General features: G+C 42.2%; 1 protein-coding gene across 2 annotated transcripts; it reads left to right on the top strand.

Moving 5' to 3' along the window:
* The first annotated feature begins 5,543 nt into the window (after positions 1 to 5,543).
* Positions 5,544 to 12,284, top strand: ZCCHC9 (zinc finger CCHC-type containing 9). Of its 2 annotated transcripts, XM_048931230.1 has the most exons (5): positions 5,544 to 5,871; positions 6,971 to 7,121; positions 7,366 to 7,458; positions 8,463 to 8,531; positions 10,649 to 12,284. In XM_048931230.1, exons 1-5 carry the CDS (start codon positions 5,578 to 5,580, stop codon positions 10,762 to 10,764), a joined length of 723 nt encoding a protein of 240 aa, XP_048787187.1. In that variant the 5' UTR covers positions 5,544 to 5,577; the 3' UTR covers positions 10,765 to 12,284. The 2 variants fall into 2 exon arrangements, with proteins under 2 accessions (XP_048787187.1, XP_048787188.1); XM_048931231.1 differs by lacking the exon at positions 8,463 to 8,531.
* The last annotated feature ends 17 nt before the right edge of the window (positions 12,285 to 12,301 follow it).

Here is a 12,301-nt window from a genome sequence, read left to right as displayed (position 1 = left end):
GTTTAACACAGGCAATTGCAAAGTCCTGCATCTGGAACACAGTAACTCCACTCCACAGCACAAGCTGGAGCACAAATGTGGAGAAAGCAGCTTTGGAAAGGCTTAGGGTCCTGGAGGACAGCAAACTGAATATGAGTTGGCAGTCTGCCCATACTGGGCTGCATTACATGAGTGTAGCCAACAAATTGAGGTACCTGATTATTTCTCATGTGGTATTTATGTGAACACCTCTGGAGGACTGTGTCCAGTTTTGAGCTCCTGTGTACAAGAAAGAGAGACAAACAGCATGCAGCAAGTCCAGGTCAGGGCTACCAAGGCAGGCAGGGTACTGGAGCACATAATGCAGAACAAGAGGCTGAGGGAACTGGTTTGTTCAGTCTGGAGAAAAGAAGGTTATGGGAAGATCTTACTGATGTACATAACTGATTTCTACACCACAGGATGGACAAGACAAGCTTTTTGGAAGTCCGTGGTGATAGAACAGAAGGCAAAAACAGAAGGTGGGACACAGGAAATTCCAGTTAGGTGTTAGGATGACTTTTTCCACTAAGAGAGTGGTCAAGCACTGGAACAGACGTGGAGATACTCGACACTCAAAGGAACAAGGACATCAGCGATCCGATCTAAGCTGCTCCTGCTTTGGTGGAGCAGCAGAGTTGGGCTGGGCTACTGCCAGACCTCCAGCCTACATGATTCTCTGATCCTGTGGCTGAGTTACTTCTGGCAAAACACTTGCAACTGTGGAAATAAGTCACAGAAATGCCCTGGACTTCCTGTGCTCTAACCACACATGGAAATGTAAGCCTTCACAAAATAGGGATGCCCCATTATGAGTCACAGTCCACTGTGATTAAACTGTGGCTTTCTTCACATTGCTGGCTTCCAAGTATACCCTTCATAATTAAAATATTCTTCCTTGTACAGATCACTTTTTTAAGGCTTGTTATTTGCCATGTACATATTTCACTCCTGCTAACTTTCACTATCCATGGTCACTATCCATGACCTTCATACTGTCAGCAAAGGTAACTCAGCTGATTAATATTAACAATGTTTTTTCATTCTTCTTTTCATCCAGTATTTTAAATGAAACCTGGACAGTCAAATATCTATTAGTGTTAAATTGCACAACTTTACCCAGTCCTCACCAGCTTCCTGTCTGTCTGGACTGTGTTCATCTGCAAGCTGAGCACATCCTGTGGCATGGGGGCTATCTGTACAGCCGTCACTGACAATTTGAAGGGAGCAATGCTGCAGCTGCACTGTTTCCAGGGCATAAGCGTCAGAGAATGGCTGCAGCAGGACGAAAATAGATAGACAGATAGATAGACAGACAGATAGACAGACAGATAGATAGACAGACAGATAGACAGATAGATAGACAGACAGATAAAGCAAGCCTGGAAAGTTACAAGGAAAAAAGAAAAGAGAGAGAGAGAGGGAGAGAGTGAGCATCATACAAATTATGATTCAGTAGGAAGATATTAAAGGTTTAAAAAGCTGGATTGCTGCTCTAGCCCTAGACATATGATGTTAGTTTTTCCTTCTCATCTTTAGTTTTCCCATGTCGCCAATTCTGCATTGCTGAGATCCTTTTCTGCCAATAAAATTCTTCCTAATAGATTCATACAATGATTCTCTATAAATATTCAGAATTTATTTGATTAAGTAGACCAAGAAGAGCTACATCCCATGCCTCAAGTAGTTTTACAGTCCTCTTGATGAACATATTGCCAACTAGGGATCACCATAAGCAAACTCCCAGGTCATGCCCCATCACAGCCCAGCAGTGGTCTATCAGGCTGCTCATGCAAGGTGGGAGGGAAGGCAGTGCCAAGGGGTACTTCCAGTCTGGGAACCCAAGGGGAGAGAAACACACAGAGATATATATACCTTCAGCATACCAGGAAAAGGTTCTTGCACCAAAGGGTGGTGGGCATGGAACAGCTCCTTAGGGCAGTGGGCATGGCCATGAGTCCATGGAGCTCAAGGAGTGTTTGGACATTGCTCTCAGACATAATTTGAATTTTGGGTGGTCTTGTGTTGAGACAGTTTGGACTTGATCCTTTTGGGTTCTTTCCAAACCGGGATATTCTATGATTCTTTGAAAAAGAGGGTTCAAAAAGAGGGTTCCTCTGCTAGCTAACGGGACTCCTACAACACATGCAAATGACTAATTTCCATTTATTAACAGTCAGGTCCTGTGGCTATTGAACAAATACACTGCCTGGAGCTGTTCAGTTTTTTGGCGAGTTATAAGGGTCTATCCACCACTGAAGTGCTGAATATGGGCTGCTAGTACAGAAAAACTGCACTGCAATAGAGAATATACAGTAAGTCTCTTTTTTTTCCTGAGAAATAAAAACAAAACGTGAGCATCAGAGTGGCTGACAACACACATACTATGTGATCATTGAGTTTTGGCTTTTTTCCACGCATTGGTGCTCACATAACTCATGGACTAAAGCAAAAAAATGCAATCACTGTTATGCGAGCTCTCTGAAGGGAGATGTTGGTGGATGGGACTGTGTGTGCTGAACTGAACCATTTTCTGAACTGTGACTTCAGCGCTTAAAAGCCAGGTCTGCAGCTTTGACAACTGTAATTGCTTCTACCTATGATACTCTGATACAATATACCTAAAATCACTCCCTGTCCCAACAAAAGCTGACTTGACAGACCTTCAAAGTTCATGAAACTGTCACTCTTACGAGACTAATATGCACCTGAATAGACCTGATATATTTTTTTCTCCGGAAACAGAAAAGGTGGCAGATAACATGGGGAATAAATTACAGCTAATATTTACATTACTTTACTAATATTATCTATTGGAATTTAATTTAAGACCTGACAAAATAATTAATGTTCGTCTTTCTACTCTAATGCCTTTTACAGCTTATTTTCAGTTTAAGGCTTAATTAAAAGATTAAAGACTTTACACAGCCATTTCTTTTCCTGCAAAGATGCTTTAAGACACAGTGTGAACTGAAGCACACTGGCTACACTACAGAAACCCTGCAAAATCAACTCTGTCCACTGCCAGAAGGGCACAGCATACTGCTGCTATTGACACTACATTTTTAACTCACTTGGTGTAATTAATTTTTGGAGACTGGGCTCCTAATGAGAAAATAACAGCTTCTTTACAATAATAAGGTTATTACTGTAAAGTAGGATCATTAACATATTTTGATCACCTATTCATTCTTCTGGGGACTCACATGGACCTATGAGCTTCCCACATAAAGGGAAAAATGTAAAGGACTAATGATGTGAGTTAACTTCAGTTTACTTTCTTGCATATGTGTTCCTCTTTGAAGTAAAAATGTTGTCCATAACCTCTTTGTCTACATGTGTGTCTTTATCAAGACGTCTGAGCTCTCCTTCCAGTTTTCTAGTTACATTTTCTGAATGAGGAGTTCTCCTCAGTTATACTGACAGCCAATGGGGGATGAACAGAATTACAAGGAAAATTTATGCCTCTTGTGGAAATCAGTAACAACCACATAGCAATTAAAATATGTAATTCTTAAAGCCTAACAAGACCTGTATGTTGATAAGACTAGACAGCCAGTTAAATCTGAGGTAATCCAAATTCCTCGGGGGTTAAAAGCGACTGAACATTTTGCTTGGAACTCAGCAAAAAACTGCAGAGACCACTGAATTGCATTCCGTAGAGACAGAGGACTTGTATGTTTATTGATTGATAGGTATATGGAGTAAGACTGAAATGATCAGAAGAGGGAGGGGGTGGGTCATACATTTTTACCATGATTTTCATGGTTGCTGTCTTGCTTATTTCTCACCTGCTGCCTGTGTGCAGCAGAGCTGAACTGAAATTAATGTGAAATGTGACTGAAATTAAGTTGAAACTAAAATCCAAATCAGCACAGGTGTGATCACTGTTGTATTATTGTACAGGGAATGCTGTCTTATTGGTTCAGCAGAAAGATACTAAACAGCTTTCTCCAGTGGCTGTAAAATAAACGTGACTGGGGACCCTAAGGGGCACTGTCTTCTGGAGACATAATGCACAGAAGATTTCAGACTGCAAAAAGAGATGACAGTACTTGTACTTCAGCAGAACTCTACTGCTCTTGCTGATGCTGCTCTTCAGCTTTTCCCTGTATTGTTTTACCAGCAGGGCAGCTGCAGGCCTATCTGCTGCAAGTTTGGTGTGGAGGAGATCAGAAGCTGTGCTAGATATCTACGGGACCCACAGCTGCTTTTATGTTCCATATCATGCACTGGTGCTGTTTCCAGTAGCCATTTATGAGAATTAGCTTTGGACATTCCTGAACTACAGATTTACCAGCAGGACTCTGTAAGAAAAGCCAGGACCTCAAGTTGTAATTGAACTGTAACTTCACTGGCAAAATTTATTATTTTTAATTTTAAAATCAAATCTGGAGTCTTTCTGATTTTATTTCCTAATTTATTAACAGGAGCTTTTAAATAGCATTCATTATTTTTGGCTGCAAATCACACACTTTTTGTTACTCCCAAATCCGTGCTGGTTCTTGCTGAGGATGCCGCTTAACAGCAAAAACACACATCAGTGCCCTCTCTGTGAACATTTATCTCCCTCTAGTGGAAGCAAAGCCTTGGAAAATCAGCAAAGCACACCACATCTGCTTCTCGAAGGAGTAACAAACATTGAAGATGACTAATAAAGAAGGAATGTTGCCCAGCTTTTCTATCCATTCAAGTATGGCAATGGAGGTCTAGATAAATGCTAAGAAGACTGACTTGAGAAATCAAGTTCTTACTGTATTTTGTTCTTCCGTTGCTCTGCTGGGATTTAGAACAATGCAGTCCCAGAGGCTTAGGTTGTGACCTTAATGGGGCAATCTAGACAGAAGTGTGATCAATTCCAATTCCATTGGGAGTTTTTTGGTTCTGGGCTTTCAATCAGGTTCAGCAGGAATGGACCACTCTGATGCCATCAGCGCTACTCCTGATGAAAGGTGATGTTGTAGCAAGGTAGGGCTTGGGCCATTCTCCCACGTAACAGTGTTAGGACAAGAGAGACTGCCCTCAAGTTGTACCAGGGAAGGTCCACGTTGGATATTAGTTAGAATTTCTTGTCAGTGAGAGTGAACAGGCACTGGGATGGGCTGCCCAGGAGGCAGTGGAGTCATTCACTGTCCCCATGGGTTAGCAAGAAACGTGGAGATGTGGCACTGAGGGACACAGTCAGCGGGCACGGTGGGGATGGGCTGATGTCTAGACTCGATGATCTTAAGAGGTTTTTTCCAACCTCATGGTTCTGTGATAAAGCACTATTTTTACTCAAGGCTAAGCGGTTAAGCCAGCACAACTGCACCTGCAGAGCTCCCGACCTGCAAGAACTCTGCTATAAGGCTAGGAAACGTAACCAGAAGAAAGCAGGCAGTGCAGCCACCGAGGGCGCACACATCAGTCCCCACAGACAAGCCCCCCTCCCCAAGATGGCGGCGGAACGCCGAGCGGCAGCTGCCCTTCCGGTGGAAGGAGGAAGTGACGACACGCCGCGCCGGCAGCAGCGGGGAGGGAGTTCCGCTTCCGGCGGGAGTTGTGAGGACGGCTGCAGGTATGACCAGGTGGGCTCGGAAAGTCGCCGCTGCGGGCAGCAAGGCGCTGAAGTCCACGCCCTGGGAGGAGATGGCGGCGGGGCCCGCGGAGGGCGGGCCGGAGAGGAAGAATAAAAGGAAAAAAACGTACCAAAACGAAGATGTCAATGGGTTTGCGGCGTACCTGAAGCAGGCGGGGAACGGCCGGGGGCGGGAGGAGGAAGAGGAGGAGGCGGCGGCGGCGGCCGCCCTGAAGAAGGACCGTAGGCGGGAGGGCAGGAGGCTGAGGAGGCAGGAGGCAAGGAAAAACGCCATGGTGAGCTTGGTGCCCGCGGTGGTAGAGGGGAAGGGAGCATCTCAGCCTTAAGCGGGGTTGAATCCCTGCTGAGGTTTGGTCCTGTGGTTCTATAAAGTGAGTTTTAGCGTAAGTGGACTTAATTAAGCACACGCAGTTTAAGGGAATTTCACCCTTGGCATGCCTTTTCTGCTTACGTGCTGATCTGCAGCGCTTTGGGGAATGGCCAGCCTTGTTCCCGGGTGAAATGTGTTTTCTGTCTCTCTATGTGACAGTGCAGTGTTCCTGTGTGCGTTTGCAATTTCATCATGTTATGGGATCGTTTTTTTGCAGCACCTTCTGCCTGAGAACTGGAGTGAGATCTCCAGCAGACTCCAAATGAGACCACCTGAAAGTGGTCGCTCATGAAGTTATTCTAAATGGACTCTGAAATGGCAAAGAAAGTGACTGCTACTCATTCATACAAACTACCATGAGTTTTTGTTTATAAATGAGTTGCAATGCAGCAACTCATATAAGCAGCTTTTGAGACATCAGTACTGACACGTTTTTGCTTGTGTTTACTTTTTACATGTCCAGAACAATCTTAGGGAACTAATTCTGCTGCAGTGAGGATCAGAAGTTGTCACTCAGCTGCAGTGCTCAGTTCCCAGTGGCCTGGGACAAAAATCCTGCATACGTTACTGGTGAAGGAAAAAAGCACCAATAATCACCTTGTTTAGAGGCAGAGACCACTGGCAGTTAATTTGTTTGTGCTGCAATGGCTCTTTCGTCTTAAGCATTTTTGTTTGAAGTGTTAAGCTGTTGTTGATATACTTGCCTTCTGAAAAGCCTAGAGGCCTTGTTAGGCTGTTTTTTTGTTTGTTTTTCTGAGCTATTCACTGAACCTTGGCTTAACATACTGGAGTAACTTCAAATGTCAGTGCAAGAGGTATGTATTTATTAGCACCTCCTAGGCTTCAGCCAAGGTACATTGGGACCTAGTGGAAATCTGGCAGATAAAAATGATAATCAGATAACAAAAGTAAGAAAACTCTGTAGTTATGCCACCTGTAAGTGCTGTGCTTTGCTCTGTGAACTGCTTATAAAAATGCATGTAACTTATTTTTTATTTTTAAAGGTATGTTTCCACTGCAGGGAACCTGGCCATGGTGTTGCCGATTGTCCAGCTGTACTGGAAAGTCAAGATATGGGTACAGGAATCTGTTACCGGTGTGGATCCACAGAGCATGACATTGGCAAATGCAAGGCAAAGATAGACCCAGCTGTTGGTACGATTGAGGAGTTTGCATTTTGCGGGGTGCTTTGGTCTGAGTTTTCTTCCTACTGATACATTGATTTGTGGTCTGTTCTGCAGACAGCGATTAATATGTTTAAAGGAATACAGTCTTGTGACAACAAACCTGGCGTTGCAGTTACACTATCCTATATCATACTGTTTCTTACAATGTTTTCAGAGTTGTCTGTGACTATACAGTGTTCTTAACTTTTGTTGTAATCTGTGGAATTTTGCAGGTGCGTTTCCATATGCAAAATGTTTCATCTGTGGTGAGATGGGACATCTATCAAGGTCATGTCCTGACAATCCCAAAGGATTGTATGCCGAAGGTGAGTGCAGTGATCTGTTGCAAATAAAACATATTTTTCCTACTTATGTGACACAGAACCAAGAAACATTTTGGATTAAGAAGAGCAACTTTCAGATGTCTTTTATTCTTGGTGAACACAGATCAGATGGACAGAATTCATCGTTAGTATTCACTATCTGGAGATTCCTATTTCAATTTTGATCTTAGCATTAAAGAGGAGGTGAAGTGCAGAGTATGAGGATTTACTTACACTTGACAGTTTCAAGAGTATTTCAAAAAAAACGTAATCTGTTTGTATGTGGCTAATGTGTGTTTCAATTTATGTACAACTTAGAATGTGATAGAAACATACATTGGTCTGTTTAGGGCCTTAGTAGCCTTTGTAGTTTAACACTTCAGCAACAATGAGACAATGAGAAGTGTTCACAGAAAATAAGGTCTGTCATAGTTACACACAGAGATAATTTGTCTTATATGGAAAGTGACACTGTAAAAGATCAAAGAGAAATTTAGAGTTGAAAAATAGGCCACGACTTCCAGATGTTCTAAGAAATCAGCTCTACTGATTGACTTGATCATACAGTTGCCCAATGGTTGTGGCACTCACAAAAAGGGCTCTCACGAAAGAAAGATCATCAGGTGAAGTGATTTTATTGAGAAATGTCTCCACACCTAAGTGTGTAGATTTCACTCAGATTTTGCAATGCCTGCCTTCCTTGTAAGTAAGCAGAAACATCCTGTATGTGGTGAGTGAAATTTGTACTATTCAGTGATTGACAGAGCCTTGCTACTACATGTGGGTGCTATCTGTAAGATAGAGTCCTAGGAAGGTGTGTGTGCTGGCTCCTAAAGCTGTATGCTCATCTGCTGCAAGGTGTTATGTAATAGTGCTTAGGAGCATTGACCTGTCTGTGGAGATGCATCTTTTCTACAGGTTGTCACTACAGAAGTGTAATACAAAAATTTTCAAGAGCAGAAGAGTGGGTTTGTATTGTTTTATTTTCCAACTCTATCTTTTAACAGGTGGCTGCTGCAGACTTTGTGGCTCTGTCGAGCATTACAGAAAAGACTGTCCGGAAAACCAGAACTTAGGTGAGGTGCAGGAGGTGGCATAGAGTGCGAGTAGAGAGCTTTCTAGTAACAAGATGGCACATTGCCCTTAAAAATGTGTGCTTTTATTGAGAGGAGACAGTGAGTTGCTAGGCAAAAGGAACTTTCAATTTTAAAAAATCTAGCTTGTATGCTTCTGAGGCTTGTATGAGTAAATGTCTCTTTATGTTGCTGTTCACATTGTTAGCAGCTGTAATAGAAAAAATGCAGGATTGGTTTATTTTGCAGGCACTTTGTGTGAAGAAGCTGAATGTCTTTTCAGTTGCAGTGTGGTGGTTCTGGCAGTTGCTATAAGCTCCATCTGCAGGCAGGCATTTAAGTCATCTGAGGAAGGGCTCTGAGAAGAGCCTGCGGGCCAGTCCTGCTAGATTTGCCAGCTGATACGCTGGTTTCATCTAACTGTGCAGATAGAAAAGTAGATTAGAATTCTGCTTAGCTGATTGGCTTTTAATGAAATGTTTGATGTTTAACTGAGCCGTCCCTTGTGGTAAGGCCATTGATAGAAAGTATTTTGGGTGAACAGCTTCCCTTGTTCACTGATAGTTCTTTCTTTTTACCTCCTTGCAAATTGGTTTGCACTGAATTCGTCAGTATGTGTTACACATTAGAATGCATTTTTGTAATATATGAATTATGATAGGGCTATACAATTTATGTGCCAGGATATGATCTAAGGGCATTTATTTTTCTTAAACCATTAGACAGAAGAAATCTGTTCCTTTCTGTTTCATATGTATAGAAGATACTCTATGTATCTTTTATTTTAAAACAAAAAAACCCACAAAAAAAAAAATTTAAGAGAGGCAAAACTGTCCAAGGTTTGGAGAACAACACATTACTGAAGTGATGAAACATTTGTTGGTTTTCCTACTTGCAGAACATTTGGGTTAATAATATGCCATAAGTTTCTGAAGAATTGATGTGAAAAACATTTACAAAGGCAGTAGAGTTCTGTACTTCAACTGCTTTTTCTAAATGATCGTACAGATGCAATATAGTCTAGGTGTTGTGTTTGAGAGCACGTCTGTGCCATTTTAGGTGTGTGCTGGTTTGCTAGTTTGGAACGAGTGAGGTTGAGTCTTTACTGCTCTCAGAAGTTTCTGATGTGAAACCTAGGGTTTTTTTTCTGTTTTTTGTTTTGTTTTTGCCAAACCTACCAGCCACAGCAGATTGGTTTGGACGGTGCCTGTCAGAGAACTGCTGCAAATCTGTGATGTCTCTTGCTGGGCTTCTGCACACTCTTAGCAGCAAAATATTTTTGCATGCTTAATACCTTTTGTAAATGGAAATCCTGTGCAGATGCTGTAGGAGAAAAGAAATATTTGTGGGAAACAGCACTGCTGAAAGTCAAGCCATCTCTTTCCACCAAAGGCTCCTGAGCAGTGGGTAGTGCTGACCAGCAAAGATCCACTATGCAAGGAGTCTGGAAGGCAACCTGTAAGAACTTGCTCCTTCACATGAGTGGCTGCAGTCATTGAATTGCTTGGTCCAGTCTGGAGTAGTGGTGTGTACATATGTATGACAGTTAATAGGAGCTAGCAAGTGCTGATTTGTAGGGCCACTGTAATTTTGTAGACAAGGTTAAAATAAAAATCCCTGCAACTCTTTCTGCTTTTGGGCAGTATAATGAACAGTATGAAAGAGAACTGGTCAAAATAATATTTAAAATGGGGGAGGGGAAAAGTGTTTGTTTATATTTAGGGAGGTAAGTTGAGAAATGTAATTTTTTTCTCGATTTTTCTCTCTTCAAGAATGCTTTCCTTTACATTCAGAGATGCCTGACACATTGTGAAATCTTCACACAAGAGTTATTAGGGCTTCAGAGTTAATGTGTCTTTTGTGTACCCTCTGAATTTTTGGACAGTCAAATAGGAAGGGATGCATAAGATTTTGGAACATTTAAAATCTGTGGTGGGGGGGATTAGGGTACAAAACACAGACACACACTTGTTGAAGGCAATTGGTTTCAGATGTCTAAATTGATAGATCTTTGTTGAACCAAAAGCAGGCCCTTATGGGCCAAATGTTTCTCAAATCTGAAAGCTCAATCTGATGATAATGTTTAGTCTTTCCATAAACTCTTGTTTCTTACTCTGCAGACCAGGTTACAGTTGGGCGATGGGCCAATGGAATGAGTGCTGATGATGAAGAAACAACAGAAACAACTAAGCTACAGAAACCCAAAGTGAAAGTACTGAAAGTTATTAATTTCTGAAAGCCTCCTTTGGATGCTAAACTGCAGTGGTTGTGCACTGCTTCACTTCAGTGAAGTGACTGCGTAGAGTGGATTGCTGCTTCCTGAAAACCAAGCACACTGCTGCTGCTGGGTCTGTATCCCTGCTTTTTTCAGTTCAATTCAGACTCGTCCAGCAGACTGAAAATCTGGGAACAACAGAAATGCATCAAGAAGGTGTTTATTTATATATATATATAATTTTTTTTTTTTTTTTTTTTTTTTGCGGGAAAGCATTTCTTCTGCTAATTCTCTAAAGAGGAAAGTTGGTTTCCTCTGCTAACATGCAGTGCAGTTGCAGTGAAAGCATAGGGATACGTGCATTTTGTCACAGGGCTTTATGACCACTTGATTTAGGTGATCAGTAGCATTACCTTAAGGATGTTGCTGTATCGGAGACGAATATAATTATGCTGATCTTAAGCCTCTCTTTCTTTGAAAGGGGTTGCAGGCATTTTCTAAATATCAATTGGATTCTAGATTGGTTTTGTTTCTTTGAATGATTTTGTGCAGTGTATGTGCACACTTGAGCTGTCTGACAGCTAAGTTATCAGGTAAAGCTACACCTTATGTGACTTGAGCTTTCTATCTGGAGAGCTTGGGGGTACAATTCCTGCTATACATGATGGATCAGTTAGTGTGTACGTGCAATAATCTGACAGATTATGCATGTTTAATTACCTGAGTACTTCACCAGTAAGCCAAATCATGCTCTTTCTCAGATACGCGTTATGAAACTCACTTGAAAAAGAGAGAAAATTAGAATCGTGTGTTCAACCCCTGGCTCCAGACAGGACCTCCCAAAATCCAAACCCCATGACAATGAGAGCATTGTCCAAATGCTCCTTGAGCTCTAGCAGCTTGGGGCTGTGCCCCCTGCCCTGGAGAGCCTGTGCCAGTAGCTGGAGAGCAAGGGAGCTTGCGTAGTTTACTTTTTAAGAAAAGCACCCCAAAATCTTGATCTTTAGTATTTTGGTCCCTTGGGGTATTGGAAGTAAACTTTCCCTTCTGTTAGTTACATGTACTTACTTCATAGTGGATATATATAGAGAGAGAAAGCAGCCTGCACTTGGAAATAAAAATTTCCTCAAGCCAATGAAGGATGGAGTTCCTGCAGTAGGTCTCATATGTTCTCAAGTTTCTTCCTGTGCAGCTGACAGTGACAGAGTTTTACTTGCATCTTATTCTGTCATCTAAGTTGAATAGGCAAGCACAGTGTAAGTAGAGGAGTACATTCCAAGCTCCGCTCACGTGCTGCTTTCATTCTGAACTGGGGTCTGGGCACAGCATTGGCAGGTGCTGTTCTGCATCTCTGTGCTGTGCTCCCCTCCACTGTACAGATGTGGACTCAAGCACCTGTGCCATCAGGCTTCTCAGTGCTGTATTGCAGGCAGTGCTCTGAAGGCCTTACATGTGCCTTCTAAAATTTCAGCTTGCATTATGTATTAATAAGCAACTGTCTTTGACAGAAAGCTAAATGGTAATGAAGGTGTTGCTTCTAAAGAATTAGTTATCATTA

This window comes from Lagopus muta, chromosome Z (assembly GCF_023343835.1).
Source record: "Lagopus muta isolate bLagMut1 chromosome Z, bLagMut1 primary, whole genome shotgun sequence".
Taxonomy (NCBI): domain Eukaryota; kingdom Metazoa; phylum Chordata; class Aves; order Galliformes; family Phasianidae; genus Lagopus; species Lagopus muta.
The sequence above is the reverse complement of the archived record's forward strand: the minus strand, read 5'-3'. Positions and strand labels throughout refer to the sequence as shown.

What these genes read in the sequence shown, in the direction of transcription:
- ZCCHC9 (XM_048931230.1), top strand. Translation starts at nt 5,578, where the DNA reads ATGACCAGGTGGGCTCGGAAAGTCGCCGCTGCGGGCAGCAAGGCGCTG. An exon ending in AAAGATAGACCCAGCTGTTG is followed by an intron (nt 7,122 to 7,365) that starts GTACGATTGAGG and finishes GGAATTTTGCAG; the next exon opens with GTGCGTTTCCATATGCAAAA. An exon ending in TCCGGAAAACCAGAACTTAG is followed by an intron (nt 8,532 to 10,648) that starts GTGAGGTGCAGG and finishes CTTACTCTGCAG; the next exon opens with ACCAGGTTACAGTTGGGCGA.